This window comes from Balaenoptera musculus, chromosome 8, assembly GCF_009873245.2.
Source record: "Balaenoptera musculus isolate JJ_BM4_2016_0621 chromosome 8, mBalMus1.pri.v3, whole genome shotgun sequence".
Lineage (NCBI taxonomy): Eukaryota > Metazoa > Chordata > Mammalia > Artiodactyla > Balaenopteridae > Balaenoptera > Balaenoptera musculus.
The window spans coordinates 58163310-58186541 of record NC_045792.1 but is presented as its reverse complement, the minus strand read 5'-3'; the positions used below and the strand labels follow the sequence as shown (position 1 = coordinate 58186541).

Genomic DNA, 23232 nt, shown 5'->3' with positions numbered 1-23232 from the left:
TGTCATTAAAAATTTCCGGGTATCTTTGACTTCTTACATTAACTTCCTCCTCTTTGTGTTAAACATTTCACTGTTAAAAAAGAGAAAAAACTGCCCTCAACCCAAATAAAGGTACAATTTAAACACACCAAAAAATAATTGTATCCTGAAACATAAGTCATGTACAGCTTCCAAAAAGGGCATTTAAAACTCTTGGTTTCTTGGCAAGCTACCTTAAAAATAGGTATGATATGTCAGATCAAGAATGTGTGTGTATCTGTATGACAAAAGGCATTTCAAAAAATTCAAATACCTAAATTTGAATTAAGTTTAGGTTGAATTGGTTAAGAAAATTGTTATTAAAGTTTAATTTAAGCAGTTATTGCCTCATTCCAATTCTTAAATTAGTCAGGGGCTGCAAAGAGTAGCACAGCTAGTACAAATATTCTTGTGATAATCGTAGAGATCATAACAATATAACAATAGGTTGTTCATCAATGTATATCTAGTATATTCATCAGTATCTGGCACGCAGCAGATACTCATTAAGTGTTTGGTAAACTAATGAATTAGTGAGTCTGTCCCCAAATTAACCAGCCAATAATTAATTAATCACTATATAACTTCTATTATACTATTCTTTGGAAACAGTATACTATTCCTATTCTTTGGAAAAGCACAGGCCATTTACATTTTCAATTTCTTATGACTGGAAAAATTTCTTTAATCTATTACTGAGTGCCACAAAGGTTTCTATTCTAATTAGCAACACTGAATGGAAACACATTATAGAAAAGACTGGATAAAGCAGATTAATCAACAAGGGAGGGTAGCATTCATGTTGTAGGAGTTAAAAACCAAACACAAAGGATATAATGGAATTTTAACTAGTTTTCTCTCTTTTGTGTAAGTATTTATAATAACTATTGAATGGAAAGAGAAAATCCAATACAAATGATACACAGGCAGAAAAAAAAAAAGGGAATCTATTGAAACCATTACTTTCAATTCCTCTGAAGGCTCTTGTGGTCTAGTCTATGCAAAAATTTCATTATGACAATCTTGTAAATAATACTCTAATACTACCCTCATATTTGCCATCTAATTTTAGCTGGGTTATTTTTTGTAACTGATAAGTGGAAAATCAAGTAAGAGATTGCTTTAAGATAGCAGTAGGATTAACTATATTTCACAGATATTCAAAACTGAGATAACGGATCTAGCATCACGGTTTCTAGAATATTGCATATTTTTGGTAAGAAAATTACCTTTGAGACTGCAGACTTAAATACTAGTATTAGGAGAGATGAGACATTCTGTTGTGGGACTCTCACTTCATATTTTTAGCTTTAAGCTAACAAACAGAGGGCAGTTTAGCACATTCATGGAAGTAACAGGTCATTCAGCCTAAATGCAGACTTTGTGTGATTGATACCTACTACTGCTACTACTGAAGGGCATGGTGGAGGTAGGGTACCAGACAGTGACACCATGGATGAAGTCTGGAAATGGAAAATACAAGAGAGAACACACCCTTCAGAAAACTTCTGAGACTTGTCCTGTTCTGTCAAGGCTCTGAAACTGGCTTCACGCAGAGTCTGGAGAAACGAACAAGAAAAGTTCTTCTACACAAGCCAACGTTTCTCAAACTAGGCAAGAGCCTGCCAACGTGCTTGGCCAGCACCCTAGGGCAGCGGTTTAGCCATGACCCTGAGTTCAGTGAGGAAAATGGCTATTTATTGTTCACTCTGCTCTCTTCACTATGGAGGCTGTGGATCATGTGCCAGGAATGAAGGTGAGCTGGGGTTACTGGGGCTTCTCTAGACCAGATAGCAAGATAGCAAGCCTCTTCTGGTTCAGACCACTTCCATGGGGCTGTGCCAGAAACTTGCTCGTATTCCCTGTCTTTGCTGATGCTGCCTCTCCACTTACTACCAACCCCCACTCCTTGCCCCGCCCCCATCACTGAAATACTGCCTCAAAACCTCTAGAGATCTGAAAGCGTATTTGAAGATCACTAGCTTAGATTAATGCTCAAAACAATACAAGAATTTCTTGTATAGAGTCTTCTTATACACTTATAGTGAGTGCTGCACTATATCTTAGGGCAGCTTATTTTGCCATTGGGCAGATCTGTTAGAAAGTATTTCCCAGTAGCAAGCTCAAATCTGCCTCCTTCCTACCTTCTTCTTTCAGTTCAAGTTCTGCCTCTTGAGGTTGCATGGCATAAGTCTCTGCTATCCCCTTTTCATCTGTCAATATCCATCTTAACTCCTATCTCTTTGTGTTACCTGTCCTAACAACTCCTCCCATAGTGACCTCTGTGTCCTTTGGGTTCCTTAAGTGTTAAGTATACTCGTGTGGACCACTCCTTGGCACTTATGCTTTACAGTCTTAGTTATCTTGGGCATTCTTTAAGCCTTCCTAACAAGAACATATTCTCGTTGAAGGCTGGACAGTCGCAGTGTTTTTTTAATGTCTACTTCCACATCCCTTCACTATGTTGCATTGGATAGATAACTAAATACAAGTGTGCACAGGTCCTTCATGAACTGGTCTTAACCACAATGACTTTCCTTACTTTCTACCACATTTCTTTACAAAAATCCTCCATGCTAATCAAATCCAACTGCCAAACTACATCTTATATCTTCCTCCTTTGCAAATAACTTTTCTTTCCATCTCAACTTCTCCCCCTCTAGGTCATGGAATATTAGCCTAGGGTACATGAACTTCTGAATACTATACATAAAATGTACATTTTTTTGTGGTAGAGAGGGTTTCACACTTTCATATAATCCTCAAAGGGTCCCATGACTCCACAAAAGATTAAAATCCACTGCTGTAACGTTTTTTTGCCTTGTCTGCTTAACCAACTCTTCTCTATTCTTAAAAAGTCAGCTTATGCCCCTGGATCCAGTGAACCTTTCATATGGGGGGAGACTTTTCTAGGCACTGAACTTACATGTATCAATTTCTATACTATGCTGACTGATTTATTACGTAACTTGTGAAAACTTTAAAATTAATACCTTTATTGTGACTTAATTCTTTTGTTATTTAATGTTTCATGATGGTAAACTCTTCATAATGGGTTCAGTGTCTTTTTGTTATGTGTACTACCTTGTATGAAACAGGCACTCAAAAAGAATACTCTGGACACAGATGGTGAATCAATCTTCAAATTAATCAGTGTATAGAAACTGAATTCTAAAGGTCCACATCACGGCTGTGACATTGCTGGAGCTGGGCAAAATGCCACAATTAGCTGCCACCTCACCTCTGCTTTACGAATATTTTCTCTAGCTTCATCTATTTTCTGTTCCAACTCTGTTCGGCCTTGTTCTGAAACTGCAACTCCATGACATTCCAGATCATCTAGAACCTATTAAAGAAAATAGGAAAATGATGATTGTTTTCTATTTTTCTCTTTTTTTTTCTTAAAGTGACTAGAATATCTAGATAATTTTAAAGACTTTAGTGACAAGTGACCATGATTCCCTTTTTAACCTTTGTTTTCATTTATTTATTTGATAATTTAACAACCTCTGAAAACCGAGTTATTTGTAGTGAGGTGGATGGACCTAGAGACTGTCATACAGAGTGAAGTTAAGTCAGAAAGGAAAAACTAATACCATATGCTAACACATATATATGGAATCTAAAAAAAAGGTTCTGAAGAACCTAGGGGCAGGACAGGAATAAAGACGCAGACGAAGAGAATGGACTTGAGGACACGGGGAGGGGGAAGGGTAAGCTGGGACGAAGTGAGAGAGTGGCATGGACATATATACACTACCAAATGTAAAATAGATAGCTAGTGGGAAGCAGCTGCATAGCACAGGGAAATCAGCTCGGTGCTTTGTGACCACCTAGAGGGGTGGGATAGAGATGCAACAGGGAGGAGATATGGGGATATATGTATATGTATAGCTGATTCATTTTGTTATACAGCAGAAACTAACACACCATTGTAAAGCAATTACACTCCAATAAAGATGTTAAAAAAAAAAAAAACCTCTGAAATAATTATAGACTTACAGGAAGTTGCAAAAGTAGTACAGTCCCTTCACCCAGCTTCCCCCAAGGGTAACAACTTATCTAACTATAGTACAATATAAAACCCAGAAAATTGACACTGGCACTATCTATAAACCTCATTTGAATTGCATGTTTTGATATGTATACCTTTAATTTTTTAAAATTACATGAATATAAAGCATTGTTTCTAAATAACAACTAATACAAAATGGTAAAAAATCTGTTGTATCTTCATACCCCACCATGTGCTCCCCACCCCAAGATAAAGACGGTCCCATCAATTTATTTGTATTTTATCAAGCCATCTCTTATGTATTTCCTTATATGCTTTGTACAGTTTTGTTTGAAAAATAATAAAATGAGATCTACCTTCCCTTCAATGTGTCTAAGAAACCTTTTTGTGTTTGTACAAACTGACTGACTTCATTCTCTAATTAATCCACAGATTCAATAGTTCAACTCTTACTTTACTGCTATTTGAGTTTTCAAATTTCTCAATACTATAAACAGTACTGTACAAACAACCTAGTCAATGATTCTTTGAATACATACGGGAATATTTATCTAAGGTAAAAACACAGAAGTGGAAACTGTACATTTTTATAGACATTGCCAAATTGCTCGCAAAAGGCTGTACCTACTCTTCTAGTAGTGTGTAAGAGCATGTTTCTCTATATTTCACCAACACTGGATATCGTCAGTATTTGAAATTTTATAAAAATTATCCCATTGTTTCAACTTTCATTTCTCTGTAATAGAATATCATTTCATATGCTGCTGGTCATCTCTATTTCTACTTTTATAAATGGGCAGTTCATATCCTCTATCCATTTTTCTACTTTTTTGTCTTTTTCTTATTACTTAAGTATATTTCCTTCCAGATATTAGTCCTTTTTCTGTTATTTATGTCACAAATATTTCCTCCCATTCTATTCCCTTTCTCTTAACTTTTAAAAGTTCTTTTGTTTTACAGAAATTTTTTATGTAGTCATATTTATCAATCATCTTCCTTTATGGGTTCTGGGTTTTGTGTCTTACTTAAGAAGTCACTGGTAATATGCCAAAAATATTCTATATGTTTTTTAGTTTTTAGTAGTCTTGTGTCTAGCGTTTAGCTCTTTAATTCTTTTGAAATTTACCTTGTATATGGCAGAAGGGAGAAATCTAATTGCATATTTTTTCCCAAATACACAGACAATTGCTTTAATGCGATTTACTGAATAAATCCTTTCCCCCAAGATTTGAAATACCATTAACATGTTTTTGATTTTTGATTTACTTATTTTTTTATGTTTTTTTAAAAGTAATTTAATATTTTATTTATTTATTTATTTTTGGCTGCATTGGGTCTTCGCTGCTGCGCGCAGGCTTCCTCTAGTTGTGGCGAGTGGGGGCTACTCTTCCTTGCGGTGCACGGGCTTCTCATTGCTGTGGCTTCTCTTGTTGTGGAGCATGGGCTCTAGGCGCACAGGCTTCAGTAGTTGCAGCACATGGGCTCAGTAGTGGTGGCTCGTGGGCTCTAGAGCACAGGCTCAGTAGTTGTGGAGCATGGGCTTAGTTGCTCCACGGCATGTGGGATATTCCCGGACCAGGGCTCAAACCCATGTCCTCTGCACTGGCAGGTGGATTCTTAACCACTGCACCACCAGGGAAGTCCAACATGCTTTTTATTATGAAATATTTCAAATATACTCAAAAGTAAAGAGACTAGTATGACGAACTCCTATATACTGATCACCAAGATTCCATAGTTAACGAGACTTTTCCACATTTGCTTTACCTACTATCCTTTATTTTTCTTGTGCTAAAGCATTTTAAAGCAAATTCCAGACATCCTGTCATTTCATTCCTACATGTTTTAGTGAAAGTCTCTAAAAACATGAACTTAAAAAAAATACAACCACAATACTGTTATCAGACCTAACAATAATTCCTTGGCAGCCTTAATATGCTGTTCTGGGCTTCCCTGGTGGTGCAGTGGTTAAGAACCCGCCTGCTAATGCAGGGGACACAGGTTCGAGCCCTGGTCCAGGAAGATCCCACATGCCAAGGAGCAACTAAGCCCATGTGCCACAACTACTGAGCCTGGACTCTAGAGCCCGTGAGCCAAAACTACTGAACCCAAGTGACGCAACTAGTGAAGCCCGTGCTCCGCCAACAAGAGAAGCCACTGCAATGAGAAGCCCGCGTACCACAATGAAGAGTAGCCCCTGCTCGCCACAACTAGATAAAGCCCACAGGCAGCAAAGAACACCCAACACAGCCATAAATAAATAGATAAATTTATATATATATGTAAAAAATATGCTGTTCACCATTAAAATTCCCTGTCTGCCTGAAAATGACTTTTCAGGGTGGTTTGTTTGAATCAACAGCTAAAGGTCCATACATACACAGAAAAATTTTTTTGATATATTTGTTAACTCTTGTATGATACTACAGTTTTAATTACTATAATCATTACTGCATCTTTCAGTATGTGTTAAGGCACAAATGTCTCATTATTGTTGTTACTGGCTATTCTTGTACATGAAGAAAAATTCAGATACATTTTAGGATCAGACTGTGAAGTTTCTCTAAAAATATTTTTTAAGTTTCATTGGGATTTCACTGAAATTACAAATAAATTTAATTAGAAAACCACATAAAAAAAAAAGTCAGGGGCTTCCCTGGTGGCGCAGTGGTTGAGAATCTGCCTGCCAATGCAGGGGACACGGGTTTGAGCCCTGGTCTGGGAAGATCCCACATGCCACGGAGCGACTAGGCCCGTGAGCCACAATTACTAAGCCTGCGCGTCTGGAGCCTGTGCTCCGCAACAAGAGAGGCCGCGATAGTGAGAGGCCCGCGCACCACGATGAAGAGTGGCCCCCGCTTGCTGCAACTAGAGAAAGCCCTCGCACAGAAACGAAGACCCAACACAGCCATAAATAAAAAAAAAAAAAAAAAAAAAAGAATGTTCAGCAAAAAAAAAAAAAAAAGTCAGACAGAGAAAGACAAATACTGTATGTTATCACTTATATGTGGAATCTAAAATATAAAACAAACTAGTGAAAATAACAAAAAAGAAACAGACTCACAGATATAAAGAACAAACTAGTGGTTACCAGTGGGGAGAGAGAAGGGGGGAGGGGCAAAATAGGGGTATGGGATTAAGAGGTACAGACATGCATAAAGTCAAAAAGCTACAGGCTGTATTGTACAGCACAGGGAATACATCCAATATTTTATAATACAACAAATGGAGTATAATCTTTAAAAATTGTGAATCACTATGTTGTACATCTGAAACACATAATATTATAAATCAACTATACATCAATAAAAAAAAGAATTTAAAAGTTAAAAAAAAATCCACAATATATGAATCTCTCCAATTACTCATGTCTTCTTTGATAAAAAAAAAGTCTTTCTTCTTATAGGTCATGACACTGGTTGATTTATCAGTATTTTATTGCTGTGGTGAATAATTTTTTTCCAACTGCATTTTGCAATTATTATTTCTAGCTAATATGAAAACTAATGATTTTTGTATGTAGTCTTGTTTCTATTGACTTTACTGAACTCTTACTACGTCTGACAGTTTGACAGCTGGGTCTCCTATATTTGAGGGGGTACACAACCACCTCATCTATAAGTAATGACAGATGTACCTCTTCCAAATATTTAAACACCTTATCTTTCTTTCATTAAGAGCACTGACAAAGTGGTGATCACAGGTACTGTTTTCTTATTTTATCATTGTGGTAGGTAGAATGGTCTCCAAAGATGTCCACACTCTAATCCCTGGAAATGTGTATATGTAAGACATAAGTTACTGATATATTAGAGTTATAGACCTTAACACAGATTAATGTCTGGATTATCTGAGCAAGTCCAATCTCATCACGTGATCCCTCACAGACAGAGAACTTTCTCTGGCTGGAGTGAGATGAGAGACAGGCCAAAAGAGAAGTCAGAGAGATTCCAAGCATGAGAAGGATGCAATGCACTGCTGCCGACTCTGATGTAGGAGCCCATGTGCAAGGACCAGAGAGAGTGCCCTCTAGGAGCTAAGAGTAGCCCTTAGCTGTTACAGTTTAAAGCACTGTTATCAGCCATACAGTTATAAGGAACTAGATTCTGACAACAACCTGAATGAGCTTGGAAGTGGATTCTCCCCCAGAAGCCAGCCCAGTGGACATCTTGATTTCGGTCTTGTTAGAGCTAGAGCAGAAAAACCAGCCAAGCCACCCCAGACTTCTAATGTATAGAAGTGTGAGACAATAAACTTGTTTTAAGCCACTAAGTTTGTGGTAATTTGTTATGGCAGCTATAGAAAACTAATACAACCATCAGGTATAATGTTTGCTCTAAGTTTCAGGAAGCTATCCTTGTCAGAGTGAAAAAGTCTTAATCCAGCTGGTTGGGAATTTCGTTTTACTTTTTAATCACTAAGGCATAGTGATTAGGCATAATCACTAAGGCATAATCACTAAGGAATTTTATTATGTGCTTTATTGGCAACTATGACAATAATTATATAATTTTTCATCTTTATTCTGTAAACACATTTTACTATACTGATATATTTTCTAATGTTGAATTGTCCTTGTACCCTAGTCATGTGCTTAAAACACAGCTGAATTTATTTTTATTAAATTTTATTTAGCATTTTTACAAGTTTTTTACATCTTTGTTAAAAATCAGTTGACCATATATGTGTGTGCCTATTTCTAGACTCTTCACTTTGTTCCATTTATCTATAAGTCTATTCTTACACCAATACAGTAACATCTTGATTACTGTAGTTTTGTGTCTTGAAACCAAGTAGAGTAAGCCCTCTAACTTTATCCTTATTTTTCAAAATTGCTTTGGCTATACCAGATCATTTGCATTCCCATGTATGTTTTAGAAGCATTTTGTCAATTTCTACAAAAAAACCCTGCTGGGTGTTTGACTTGGATTTCATTCTATATATGGACTAACTTGGAGATAAATGGTATTTTAAAAATATTGAGACTTCTATTCCACTGGTCTATATGTTCTTTTGCCAGTACTACAATGTCTTGAATACTGCAGTTTTGTAATAAGTTTTGAAGTTTGGAAGTATGAGTCCTCCAACTTTGTTCTCTTTACAAGACTGTTTTGGGTATTTGGAGTCCCTTGAGATTCCATATGAATTTTAGGGTAGGTTTTTCTATTTCTGCAATAAATACTGTTGAGATTTTCATAGGGATTGCATTGAATCTGTAGATCATTTGGGGTGGTATGTCATCTTAACACTATCTTCCATTCTGTGAAAGGAGGATGTCTTTCCACTTATTTATGTCTTTTTAAATTCCTTTCATCAGTGTTTTATACTTTTTAGTGTACAAGTATTTTGCCTCTTTGGTTAAGTTTATTCCTAAGTATTTTATTCTTTTTGATGGCAGTGTAAATGGAACTGTTTTCTTAATTTCCTTTTCTTTCTTTTTTATGTTTTTGTTTTTAAATTTATTTTACTGAAATATAGTTGATTTACAATGTTGTTAATCTCCTTTTCTAATTATTCATTGTATAATGTATATTATATGGTGTAGAAATGCAACTGACTTTTGTGAGTTAATTTTGTTTCCTGAAACTTTGCTGAGTTTATTAGTTCTAACAGGTGTGTATGTGTGTGTGTGTGTGTGTGTGTATGTGTGTGAGTGTGTATGTGTGTGAAATCTTTAGGATTTCCTACATATAAGATCATGTTGGGACTTCCCTGGTGGTCCAGTGGTTAAGACTCCATACTCCCAATGCAGGGGGCCCGGGTTCGATCCCTGGTTGGGGAACTAAGATCCCACATACTGCAACTAAGCCCGCATGCCGCAACTAGAAAACCCCACGCGCCACAACTAGAGAAGAGTGCACGCTGCAACGAAGACCCAGAGCAGCCTAAATAAATAAATAAATGACCCTGTCATTGGTGAACAGAGATAATTTTACTTCTTCCTTTCCAATTTGGATGCCTTTTATTTCTTTTTCTTGCCTAATTGCTGTGGCTAGAACTTCTAGTGCTATATTGAATAGAAGGAGTGAAAGGGGGCATCCTTGTCTTATTCCTGATCTTAGAGGAAAAGCTTTCAGTCTCTCACCATTGAGTATTACTGTTTTTTAACAAACTGAATATATGCTTCTTTGTGTTTTACCTACCTGGGGTTTGTTGAACTCCTTGGATTTGTGGGTTTATAGTTTTTATTAAGTTTGGACAATTTTCAGCTACAATTTTTTTCAAATATTTTTCTCTTTCATTTTATTGCTTAAACTATACCTTACTAGATTAAAGCCCATCAGAGGTCACACTATAAAGAACTAGAAAAGTCACTGAAATCTGTCTGTCTCTACCTCCTAGCAGAAAGACTCAACATGCCTTGACAACAGAGAGAGGAAACAGATTTATTTTTAACATCTGAACATTTACTTTCAAATAGAGTCAGACATTCTAGTGGAAAAAACCTCTTTGTGTGCTTCATATTTTGAAGTATAAAGCTGCAGTAATTAATCTCATCACTGTTTATTAGATGTGTGGTAGACAGATAACTTGTCTTTCTAGTTCACAAATTTTTTGATTGAGATAAACTGTATTAGAGGAACTGTACCCAAAAGCCTTACTTCCCTTGAATCTGATTTAGATGACAAGATTCTAGATTTCAAGCTGGAGTCTGATGCTGAGCTTTGGGGAATTTTGGGTGAAGAGGAGAGATATATTTTGCATGCAAGAGGCATCTGAACTGTTATGGCCAGAAGTTAGGCTGTGGCAGATTGTGTTTTTCGAAAAATAGCTACTACAATATTTCCCATTCCACATGTTCTTCTAGAACCTTGCAATTTCCCCACCAAGAAGTATTGATACTTTATGACCTCTCTCCTTGAATCTGGACAGGGCTTTGTGACTGCCTCAATTAATAAAAACATGACACAATTAAAATCTTGTTATTTCTGAGGCTAGATCAGAAAAGATGATATAGCTCCTACTTGGAGCTATTGGGGCTCTTGGGGCTCACACCTTTGCAGCCCTGTGCTACCAGCTACCATGTAAGAAGTACAGCTAATCTGAAGCCACTATGTTGGACAAACTGTATGGAGAGACCACAAAGAGACAGAGATGCATGAGACGCTCTAATTATTCCAGTTCCCAGCTGTTCAAGTCTTCCTGGTCCAAACACCAGATATTTCAGTGGGGAAGCCTGTGAGATAACTCTAGCACCAGCCACTATCTGATTGTAATTACATGACAGACCCCCACCCCCACCCCCTAAATGAGAACTGCCAAGCTGAGCCCATCCAATCCCCAGAGTAGTAAGAAACAATTGAAAAGATTCTCTTTTTGTGGCATTAAATTTGAGGTGGTTTGTTATGCAGCATTAGATAAGTGGAACACTGAATTCGAGATGCCTGAGAAAAGATGTGACAGTGAAAAGAAGATGTCAAAGCAGGCTAGAGGATATATGTATACACAGAAGAAAGGCCCAATGTTGGAGATGGTAATTTATTATTTGTTGGTAAGTGAAACCACGGCAGTAGTAAAGACTGCCTATAATGAGAATAAAGAATAAGAAAAGAAGATAGCCTAGTATGGAAGCATAAGGAATTTAAAATGTAAATGTAAGATGAAGAAAGAAGAACCTTTAAAAGAATCTAGGAATGTTAGCGAGGAAAAGGAAAACCATGACAGTGTTTAAGTCATGGATGACTAGAGAAGAGAGTATTTCAAGACAAAGGGAACTGTCAATTGTGATACAACTGCCAACGGGTTGAGTAAGATAAGAAATTAAAGTGGCCATTTTGGACTTAGTGACAGAGACATCATTGGTAATTTTGGCATGTGCAGTCTCTACGAATTGGTGCAGGGAAAGGGGAAGAAGGGAAAGCTCAAATGTAATAGGCTAAAAAATAAGCGGGAGGTTAGGAGATACAGATACTAAACACAGACAATTCTCTTAAGAAGCTGGATATGAAGGTAAAGAAAAAGAAAAATAAAGTTATAAATAAATGGAAAATAGAAAAAAATTTACTATATCTAAAATAATTTCTTTGTACTTAAAGTTTCGTCTTTCTTTTTTTAAGATTTATTTATTATTTAGTTATTTATTTTATTTATTTTTGGCTGCATTGGGTCTTAGTTGCGGCACGTGGGATCTTTGTTGAGGTGTGCAGGATCTTTCATTGCGGCGTGCAGGCTTCTCTCTAGTTGTGGCGTGTGGGTTTTCTCTTCTCTAGTTGTGGTGCACAGGCTCCAGGGCACAAGGGCTCTGTAGTTGTGGCGTGCGGGTACCACAGCACACGGGCTCTGTAGTTTGCAGCATGCAGGCTCTCTAGTTGAGGCGCGCAAGCTCAGTAGTTGTGGCGCGCGGACTTAGTTGCCCCGTGGAATGTGGGATCTTAGTTCCCTGACCAGGGATTGAACCCGCGTCCCCTGCATTGTTAAGGAGGATTCTTTACCACTGGACCACCAGGGAAGTCCCTAAAGTGTAGTCTTGAAGATACATTTTCATGGAATCTACAATTGCATCTTCAGAAAGTCTGTCTTGGAGATGAAAAGCCTAATTCAACATACGCACATCTCTTCCACTGCCCAAAAGATTATAATACACTATCACTAGTCTTCCTTAGGCAATTCTATGGCAAACAGATAAATTACTGTGTTGCTGCTAGAGGGCTTAAGGAATTTTCAAGTTTAGCAGATAGCTGAGAACATACTTCTGAGTGCTGAGAAATTATAGAAAAAACATCTATTGGATATTTTCCACATCAATAAAATTCAACTCCTTAAACTGGTTTGACATTTGGCTTAATGCTGGACGTAACCTAAGATTCTCTATCACACTTACCCGTTGTTGGTGAACAATATTTTTGTGCTCCCGTGCCACACGTGTGGCCCATTTCCGAGCCTCTTTGTTTAAACTGTGCTCCTCTGTGGTCCCAGTTTCTGATTCTAACTGTCGGCTCTACAACACAAGAGAGAACAGAGAGAAAAGTACTGTTATCCTTATCGAAATCACTACCATTTTGTAGGTAGACCAGAGGGCCTTCACTTTATCAGCACTCAAAACAGGAGGCATGCTCCACTACTGTGGGAAGCAATGTCTCATGTCACAGAAGATTAGCAGAAGACAAAGAGGATGGTATGAAAACCGTAAATGACCACAGATTGTTGTCTTACATTGCTGAACATTAAAGCTTCATCTCTAACTGTAGCATGATCCATTTTGGGTATAAAGCAAGCTAGCTAAGCAAAGAAGAAAAAGTATTTATGCCAACCTACTATGACACTAAAATAGTTGCACAGACAAAATGGAAACAACTCAACAGTTTCAATGGGATTAAAGAAAGAATCATTGCATAGAAGTGAAAAGAAAAATAAAACAATACAGTAACAGCAACACAACCTATCCATTCTCAAAAATATTGGGTTTAATTTAGTTATACTTACCACCAAACCTCAAACTAGCTTTTGTCATTCTTCTGGGCCTTAATGTCATCTCAAAGATAGGGGTGCTAGATCAAATAATTACTAAGGGTTTCTTCTTGCCCTAAAACGCTATACCCATATTTCATAAAGAACAAACTGCAAAATCTAACTAAACAAGAGTAATAGTTAACCACTATTATGCAAGGTACTGTGGAAAGTGCTTCACATAACTTTTATAACAATCTTATGAGACGGGTCACACAGCCATTTTATAGAAAAGGAAATCAAGGCTCAGAGATGTTAAATAAAATTTCCAGTGTGCGCCAGATATTCAATGTTACAACTTCCGATTCCAGAATTAGAGCTCTTAACCACTAAACTATTTTAACTTTCTCTAAACTCTTAAGAACCCATGAAAAAAATCTTTATTAAAATAACTAGGAAAGTAAATAATTTTTTAAAATATGAATTATCCAAAGATGATTTTAATACAAAAAGCAAAATTTTAGAGTGGAAAGATCTTTAAAAACTGACTTTCGTGGGACTTCCCTGGTGGTCCAATGGTTAAGAATCTGCCTTCCAATGCAGGGGATGCAGGTTCGATCCCTGGTCGGGGAACTAGGATCCCACATGCTGCAGAGCAACTAAGCCGGTGCGCTGCAAGGAAAGATCCCGCGTGCCCTGCGTGCGCAACGCAGCCAAAAGTAAGTAAATAAATAAATATTAAAAAAGAAAAAAAAAACCCAAACTGACTTTTGCAAGGTCACATAGCTCAAAATTGGTAAACAGGATTTGATAAACTGGATTACAAATTTAATATTTTTGTTGGGGGTACTGTAGGCAAGGTTGAAGAACTTTTACTCTATGCAGACATTTCAGCTAAAGCTAGATTATATAATGATAAATGAATTGAAACATATCCAAATCTAACCAACTTTACATTTACATTTTATACCGATTCATTCTTTGGGCTATTAGGGAACCAACTTTCTTATTATATTTATTTGCAAAAGGATCTAGGCATTTACATTTATATCTGTCCTCAGAAGCCAGGGTTTAAAAAGTTAAACCCTGGATGAAGATGCAAATGTGATCTATAGGATGTATGGTAGAAAGGTATACTCTGAAGAGCCCAGGTAGAGGTTTTTAAGCCAGATAAACCCAGTTTTAATCCTCTCTATGCCATTTATTAGCTTCATGATCTTGGGCTGTTAGTTAATCTGTATCTTAGTTACAGCCGAAAATTGGTGAAAATGCCACCTATCTCATAGGGGTTACTTAGGGCAAAACGAGGTCATATTTTAAACATTCTCTTATGGTATATACATAAGCATCCAATAGATGGTAACTGCTAATGTTAAAGACCCAACAGAAAATTACTTGAAACAAAAAATTTTGTCATTACTGTTAATAAAAAAGTCCAAATAATTCCCAGGTTCTTGATAGCCCAAATAATGAACCAAAAACAAGACCGAAGATATAATGAAAGGATCTCAAAGAGAATGAACTTATAGAGCACAGAGTAGATGAGAAAGAAGGCAACTGATAGAGAAATTCAATTTTTATTACTGAGGTACATTTTAGGAACTGGTAAATGGGTCTAAAAATGTGTGCTGGCTGCATGGCCAAAGTGCCCATACAGAATCTGTACCTTTTTACTGAGTATTATCTGTGCTTAAAAGCTGGAGAAATAAAGATAGGGTTTTTTTCTCATTCCCTATGGGTTTACTATTACTCAGGAGTGCCCAATTATCAGAACAGATCACAATTACCACTGACTGGGAGATGTGACTTTGGGACCCTCTGGGCAGGGAATAATAACACATAACTAAAATTCAAGTAAATTGATCTTTTTCATGAATTCTGAAATCAAGCCATGGAAAAACATGGCTACCTATAATACAGTTCTAGACAAATGAGAATTCCATACAAGGCAAACACAGCCCAGGGTACTAAACAATACATAGAGAAATGTTCTAATGCCACTCTGGAGATCAAAGATGAATATAAATCTGAATCTAGTAAAGATCATTACCTTTTAAAATGGTGGTATCAGTAGTGGTTGATTCTAGCAAAGGAATGCTAGTGACTGCTTCTTTTTAAAATGCTGGCTAATTTAATCGTTGGTTCATACTTTTAACACTTTTCCTTTACCTCTTAAAAGTATAGTTAAAATACATAAAGGAATAGTAACATATAGGCTATCAAGCACAATAATTTAAAGAACATTGTTATTTTCCTGAAGCAGAACATGAGACTTTAACAATTAAGTATCAAACAGCACTGTAGCCTAGCTCTGGAAAAGTGCACTTATTTAACTTGATTATTTTGAAAGAGGCATATATTATAACATAACAATTCTCAGAGTAATAGTAGCACAAAAATAATTCAAATAAATTACAAACTGAAGAGAAATGCTATAAAAGGAATTTCCTATCGACTTTTAAATGTAGATTAGGTAGTTTTTTATTAGTCTGTCAGTTTCGGTTATTTGATAAGTTAGGTCAACTAAATGTGATTCTTGAAAACTCTGGAAACATCAAATTTCAAAAGTCATATAAACTTTAATAAAAAATTTCAGAAGCAGATAGGTCTTTTCCTGGAAAATAAATGTCAATCCAAACACAAGCCTATGATTTTGAGTACTGTTCCCTCTGGTTGGAATAACTCCCCTATATTTTTTTGTCCACAGACAAATTCCTAGTTATTCTTCAAATCTCAGTTCAAGTCCTTGTTCTCTGTGAAATCTTCCCTGACTTTCCCAGATAGACTCAGTGGCTCCTTCACTTTAGACATATCTCCATTATATTAATTTATTAATTTGTTAGACATCTACTGAGTGGCTACTGTCAGGCCAACATCACATTATACTGTGACTGCTGCATGTATGTTTCCTATTTGTCTTTAGGCAATCTGAGGCCTCGAAAGGATACATTTCCTGGCATCTAGCACCATGCCTAATAGTACACAGAATGCCCTCAGTAAAGGCTGGTAAACATATAACCTAAAGTGAGGGGCAGGCCACCAGATTATTAGAATGGTGCCTTCAGGGGGACAAGAGAATAAACATACTGAATTAGAATCAGTTTCTAATGGATGAAGGAAAGTATTTTGTGTAGGGAAGAACAGAATGAACAGAGGAGAAAGGGGACTAATTTACTGAGTACCATGCATTTTAATACAGGTTCTCAAAGCTCACTTGAGGATTGAGATCTCTCTCCCACTTGTAAAATAAAAGGTCTCTTTCTTCATGTTTAAATTCTCACTACAAAATCCACTCAAAATGGATGACTAAGGAAGGAATTTTTTTTGAATCTCCCAATTAAGGAATTTTTATACATTTTATTTTATGAAATTTATTTGTTCTTCAAAAAGCAGCCATTAGGGAGTCACCGGGCCCGCGCGCTCTTCCGAGGGAAAGCCCGCAGCCTCCGCCAGGTGAACTGGGAAGCAGACTCTTGAGTTCACAGCTGGGCTGTGGTTTTTGCATCTCATCAAGGAGCTCCTCCTCATACAGCCGTGTGGATGACAGGCTCTTGGTGCTCCAGCCAGGCGTCAAGGCTGTGCCTCTGAGGTGGGAGAGCCAAGTTCAGGACACTGGTCCACAAGAGACCTCCCACCTCCACGTAATACCAAACGGCGAAAATCTCCCAGAGATCTCCATCTCAACGCCAAGACCCAGCTCCACTCAACGACCAGCAAGCTACAGTGCTGGACACCCTATGCCAAACAACTAGCAAGACAGGAACACAACCCCATCCATTAGCAAGAGAGTCTGCCTAAAATCATAATAAGGCCACAGACACCCCAAAACACACCACCAGAAGTGGACCTGCCCACCAGAAAGACAAGATCCAGCCTCATCCACCAGAACACAGGCACTAGTCCCCTCTACCAGGAAGCGTACACAACCCACTGAACCAACCTTAGCCACTGGGGACAGACACCAAAAACAACGGGAACTACGAACTTGCAGCCTGCGAAAAGGAGATCCCAAACACAGTAAGTTAAGCAAAATGAGAAGACAGAGAAACACACAGCAGATGAAGGAGCAAGGCAAAAAGCCACCAGACCTAACAAATGAATAGGAAATAGGCAGTCTACCTGAAAAAGAATTCAGAATAATGATAGTAAAGAGGATCCAAAATCTTGGAAATAGAATGGAGAAAATACAAGAAACGTTTAACAGGGACCTAGAAGAACTAAAGAGCAAACAAACAGTGATGAATAACAAAATAAATGAAATTAAAAATTCTCTAGAAGGAATCAATAGCAGAATAACTGAGGCAGAAGAATGGATAAGTGACCTGGAAGATAAAATAGTGGAAATAAATACTGCAGAGCAGAATAAAGAAAAAAGAATGAAAAGAATTGAGGACAGTCTCAGAGACCTCTGGGACAACATTAAATGCACCAACATTCGAATTATAGGGGTCCCAGAAGAAGAAGAGAAAAAGAAAGGGACTGAGAAAATATTTGAAGAGATTATAGTTGAAAACTTCCCTAATATGGGAAAGAAAATAGTTAATCAAGTCCAGGAAGCACAGAGAGTCCCATACAGGATAAATCCAAGGAGAAACACGCCAAGACACATATTAATCAAACTATCAAAAATTAAATACAAAGGAAAAATATTAAAAGCAGCAAAGGAAAAACAACAAATAACACACAAGGGAATCCCCAGAAGGTTAACAGCTGATCTTTCAGCAGAAACTCTGCAAGCCAGAAGGGAGTGGCAGGACATATTGAAAGTGATGAAGGAGAAAAACCTACAGCCAAGATTACTCTACCCAGCAAGGATCTCATTCAGATTTGATGGAGAAATTAAAACCTTTACAGACAAGCAAAAGCTAAGAGAATTCAGCAGCACCACCAAACTAGCTTTACAACAAATGCTAAAGGAACTTCTCTAGTTAGGAAACACAAGAGAAGGAAAAGACCTACAATAACAAACCCAAAACAATTAGAAAACGGTAATAGTAATAAATAAAGTAGCTATAAAAAAGAAAAGTGCTAAAAAAAAAAAAAAAAAAAAAAAAAAAAAAAAAAAAAAAAAAAAAAAAAAAAAAAAAAAAGAAAACGGTAATAGTAACATACATATCAATAACTACCTTAAATGTAAATGGATTAAATGCTCCAACCAAAAGACATAGACTGGCTGAATGGATACAAAAACAAGACCTGTATATATGCTGTCTACAAGAGTCCCACTTCAGACCTAGGGACACATGCACACTGAAAGTGAGGGGATGGAAAAAGATATTCCATGCAAATGGAAATCAAAAGAAAGCTGGAGTAGCAAGTCTCATATCAGACAAAATAGACTTTAAAACAAAGACTATTACAAGAGACAAAGAAGGAGACTACATAATGATCAAGGGATCAATCCAAGAAGAAGATATAACAATTGTAAATATTTATGCACCCAACATAGGAGCACCTCAATACATAAGGCAAATACTAACAGCCAAAAAGGGGAAATCGACAGTAACACAATCATAGTAGGGGACTTTAACACCCCACTTTCACCAATGGACAGATCATCCAAAATGAAAATAAATAAGGAAACACAAGCTTTAAATGATACATTAAACAAGATGGACTTAATTGATATTTATAGGACATTCCATCCGAAAACAACAGAATACACATTCTTCTCAAGTGCTCATGGAACATTCTCCAGGATAGATCATATCTTGGGTCACAAATCAAGCCTTGGTAAATTTAAGAAAATTGAAATCATCAAGTATCTTTTCTGACTGCAACGCTATGAGACTAGATATCAATTACAGGAAAAAATCTGTAAAAAATGCAAACACATGGAGGCTAAACAATACACTACTTAATAACCAAGAGATCACTGAAAAAATCAAAGAGGAAATAAAAAAGTACCTAGAAACAAATGACAATTAAAACACGACAACCCAAAACCTATGGGATGCAGCAAAGCAGTTCTAAGAGGGAAGTTTATAGCAATACAATCCTACCTTAAGAAACAAGAAACATCTCATATAAACAACCTAACCCTACACCTAAAACAATTAGAGAAAGAAGAACAAAAAAACCCCAAGGTTAGCAGAAGGAAAGAAATCATAAAGATCAGATCAGAAATAAATGAAAAAGAAATGAAGGAAACGATAGCAAAGATCAATAAAACTAAAAGCTGGTTCTTTGAGAAGATAAACAAAATTGATAAACCATTAGCCACGCTCATCAAGAAAAAAAGGGAGAAGACTCAAATCATTACAATTAGAAATGAAAAAGGAGAAGTAACAACTGACACTGCAGAAATACAAAGGATCATGAGAGATTACTACAAGCAACTCTATGCCAATAAAATGGACAACCTGGAAGAAATGGACAAATTCTTAGAAATGCACAACCTTCCGAGACTGAACCGGGAAGAAATAGAAAATATGAACAGACCAATCACAAGCACTGAAATTGAAACTGTGATTAAAAATCTTCCAACAAACAAAAGCCCAGGACCAGATGGTTTCACAGCCAAATTCTATCAAACATTTAGAGAAGAGCTAACACCTATCCTTCTCAAACTCTTCCAAAATATAGCAGAGGGAGGAACACTCCCAAACTCATTCTACGAGGCCACCATCACCCTGATACCGAAACCAGACAAAGATGTCACAAAGAAAGAAAACTACAGGCCAATATCACCGATGAACATAGATGCAAAAATCCTCAACAAAATACTAGCAAACAGAATCCAACAGCACATTAAAAGGATCATACACCATGATCAAGTGGAGTTTATCCCAGGAATGCAAGGATTCTTCAATATATGCAAATCAATCAATGTGATACACCATATTAACAAATTGAAGGAAAAAAACCATATGATCACCTCAATAGATGCAGAGAAAGCTTTCAACAAAACTCAGCACCCATTTATGATAAAAACCCTCCAGAAAGTAGGCATAGAGGGAACTTTCCTCAACATAATAAAGGCCATATATGACAAACCCACAGCCAACATCGTCCTCAATGGTGAAAAACTGAAACCATTTCCTCTAAGATCAGGAACAAGACAAGGTTGCCCACTCTCACCACTATTATTCAACATAGTTTTGGAAGTTTTAGCCACAGCAATCAGAGAAGAAAAAGAAATAAAAGGAATCCAAATTGGAAAAGAAGAAGTAAAGCTGTCACTTTTTGCAGATGACATGATACTATACATAGAGAATCCTAAAGATGCTACCAGAAAACTACTAGAGCTAATCAATGAATTTGGTAAAGTAGCAGGATACAAAATTAATGCATAGAAATCTCTTGCATTCCTATACACTAATGATGAAAAACCTGAAAGCGAAATTAAGAAAACACTCCCATTTACCATTGCAACAAAAAGAATAAAATATCTAGGAATAAACCTACCTAAGGAGACAAAAGACCTATATGCAGAAAATTATAAGACACTGATGAAAGAAATTAAAGATGATACAAATAGATGGAGAGATATACCATGTTCTTGGATTGGAAGAATCAACATTGTGAAAATGACTATATTACCCAAAGCAATCTACAGATTCAGTGCAATCCCTATCAAACTACCACTGGCATTTTTCACAGAACTAGAACAAAAAATTCCACAATTTGTATGGAAACACAAAAGACCCCGAATAGCCAAAGCAATCTTGAGAATGAAAAATGGAGCTGGGGGTATCAGGCTCCCGGACTTCAGACTATACTACAAAGCTGGAGTAATCAAGACAGTATGGTACTGGCACAAAAACAGAAATATACATCAATGGAACAGGATAGAAAGCCCAGAGATAAACCCACACACATATGGTCACCTTATCTTTGATAAAGGAGGCAAGAATATGCAGTGGAGAAAAAACAGCCTCTTCAATAAGTGGTGCTGGGAAAACTCGCCAGCTACATGTAAAAGAATGAAATTAGAACACTCCGTAACACTATACACAAAAATAAACTCAAAATGGATTAAAGACCTAAATGTAAGGCCAGACACTATCAGACTCTCAGAGGAAAACACAGACAGAACACTCTATGACAGAAATCACAGGAAGATCCTTTTTGACCCACTTCCTAGAGAAATGGAAATAAAAACAAAAATAAACAAATGGGACCTAATGAAACTTCAAAGCTTTTGCACAGCAAAGGAAACCATAAACAAGATGAAAAGACAACCCTCAGAATGGGAGAAAATATTTGCAAATGAAGCAATTGACAAAGGATTAATCTCCAAAATTTACAAGCAGCTCATGCAGCTCAATATCAAAAAGACAAACAACCCAATCCAAAAATGGGCAGAAGACCTAAATACACATCTCTCCAAAGAAGATATACAGACTGCCAACAAACACATGAAAGAATGCTCAACATCATTAATCATTAGAGAAATGCAAATCAAAACTACAATGAGATATCATCCCACACTGGTCAGAATGGCCATCATCAAAAAATCTACAAACAATAAATGCTGAAGAGGGTGTGGAGAAGAGGGAACCCTCTTGCACTGTTGGTGGGAATGTAAATTGATACAGCCACTATGGAGAACAGTATGGAGGTTCCTTAAAAAACTAAAAATAGAACTACCATATGACCCAGCAATCCCACTACTGGGCATATACCCTGAGAAAACCATAATTCAAAAAGAGTCATGTACCACAATGTTCACTGCAGCTCTATTTACAATAGCCAGGACATGGAAGCAACCTAAGTGTCCATCGACAGATGAATGGATAAAGAAGATGTGGCACATATATACAACGGAATATTACTCAGCCATAAAAAGAAATGAAATTGAGTTATTTGTAGTGAGGTGGATGGACCTAGAGTCTGTCATACAGAGTGAAGTAAGTCAGAAAGAGAAAAACAAACACCGTATGCTAACACATATATATGGAATCTAAAGAAAAAAAAAAGGTCATGAAGAACCTAGGGGCAAGACGAGAATAAAGACACAGACCTACTAGAGAATGGACTTGAGGATACGGGGAGGGGGAAGGGTAAGCTGGGACGAAGTGAGAGAGTGGCATGGACATATATACACTACCAAACGTAAAACAGATAGCTAGTGGGAAGCAGCCGCATAGCACAGGGAGATCAGCTTGGTGCTTTGTGACCACCTAGAGGGGTGGAATAGGGATGGTGGGAGGGAGGGAGATGCAAGAGGGAAGAGATATCGGGACATATATGTATAACTCATTCACTTTGTTATAAAGCAGAAACTAACACACCATTGTAAAGCAATTATACTCCAATAAAGATGTTAAAAAAAAAAGAGTAGCCTTTAAAAATGAAGTACATTTACTCCTCAAATATATTTACATTGTACATATATAATATTTACTTCCCAAAGAAACCTAGCTGTGTCATCCTGGCTAATGTACTTAACTTCCTCTCTGGGTCTCAGCTTTCTCAATTGAAAATCAAGACATCTGAAGATGAGATGAAATCTCAGATCCTTACCAGTGCTGAAATTAATTTTAAGAGAACAAACAGGCTCATGCATTGGCTGTAAGCAGAGGGAACAGTGTGTTTCTCTGGATAGGAGACCCAGAAATTTTGCTATTCTACTGCTACTGCTCTGAGCTCCAAATTTCTTTTTAGCATTATCTGAGAGCCTCGCCTAACTCAAGAACAGAAGAGCCTCTGTAAAAATGATAAAAATATTCTTAAAACATATTTTTAATTTACTTGGAATTTTAAATTCATGACATAATTTTAGAAGGTACTGGAGATGAAAAACATAAAGACAAACCACTTGATGGGAGGTCAGGATGTCAAATTTCTGAGATGGTTAGGGAGTATAG

General features: G+C 36.9%; 1 protein-coding gene across 1 annotated transcript in view; it reads right to left on the bottom strand.

Moving 5' to 3' along the window:
• Window positions 1–23232, bottom strand: part of FCHSD2 (FCH and double SH3 domains 2) — a 317324-nt gene that overhangs the window by 38821 nt on the left and 255271 nt on the right. The window contains exons 11-12 of the mRNA XM_036860366.1: window positions 12855–12971; window positions 3260–3364 (exon numbers count right to left, since the gene is read on the bottom strand). Of these exons, the coding sequence (XP_036716261.1) occupies window positions 3260–3364; window positions 12855–12971 (222 nt within the window). The remainder of the gene's footprint in view (window positions 1–3259; window positions 3365–12854; window positions 12972–23232) is intronic.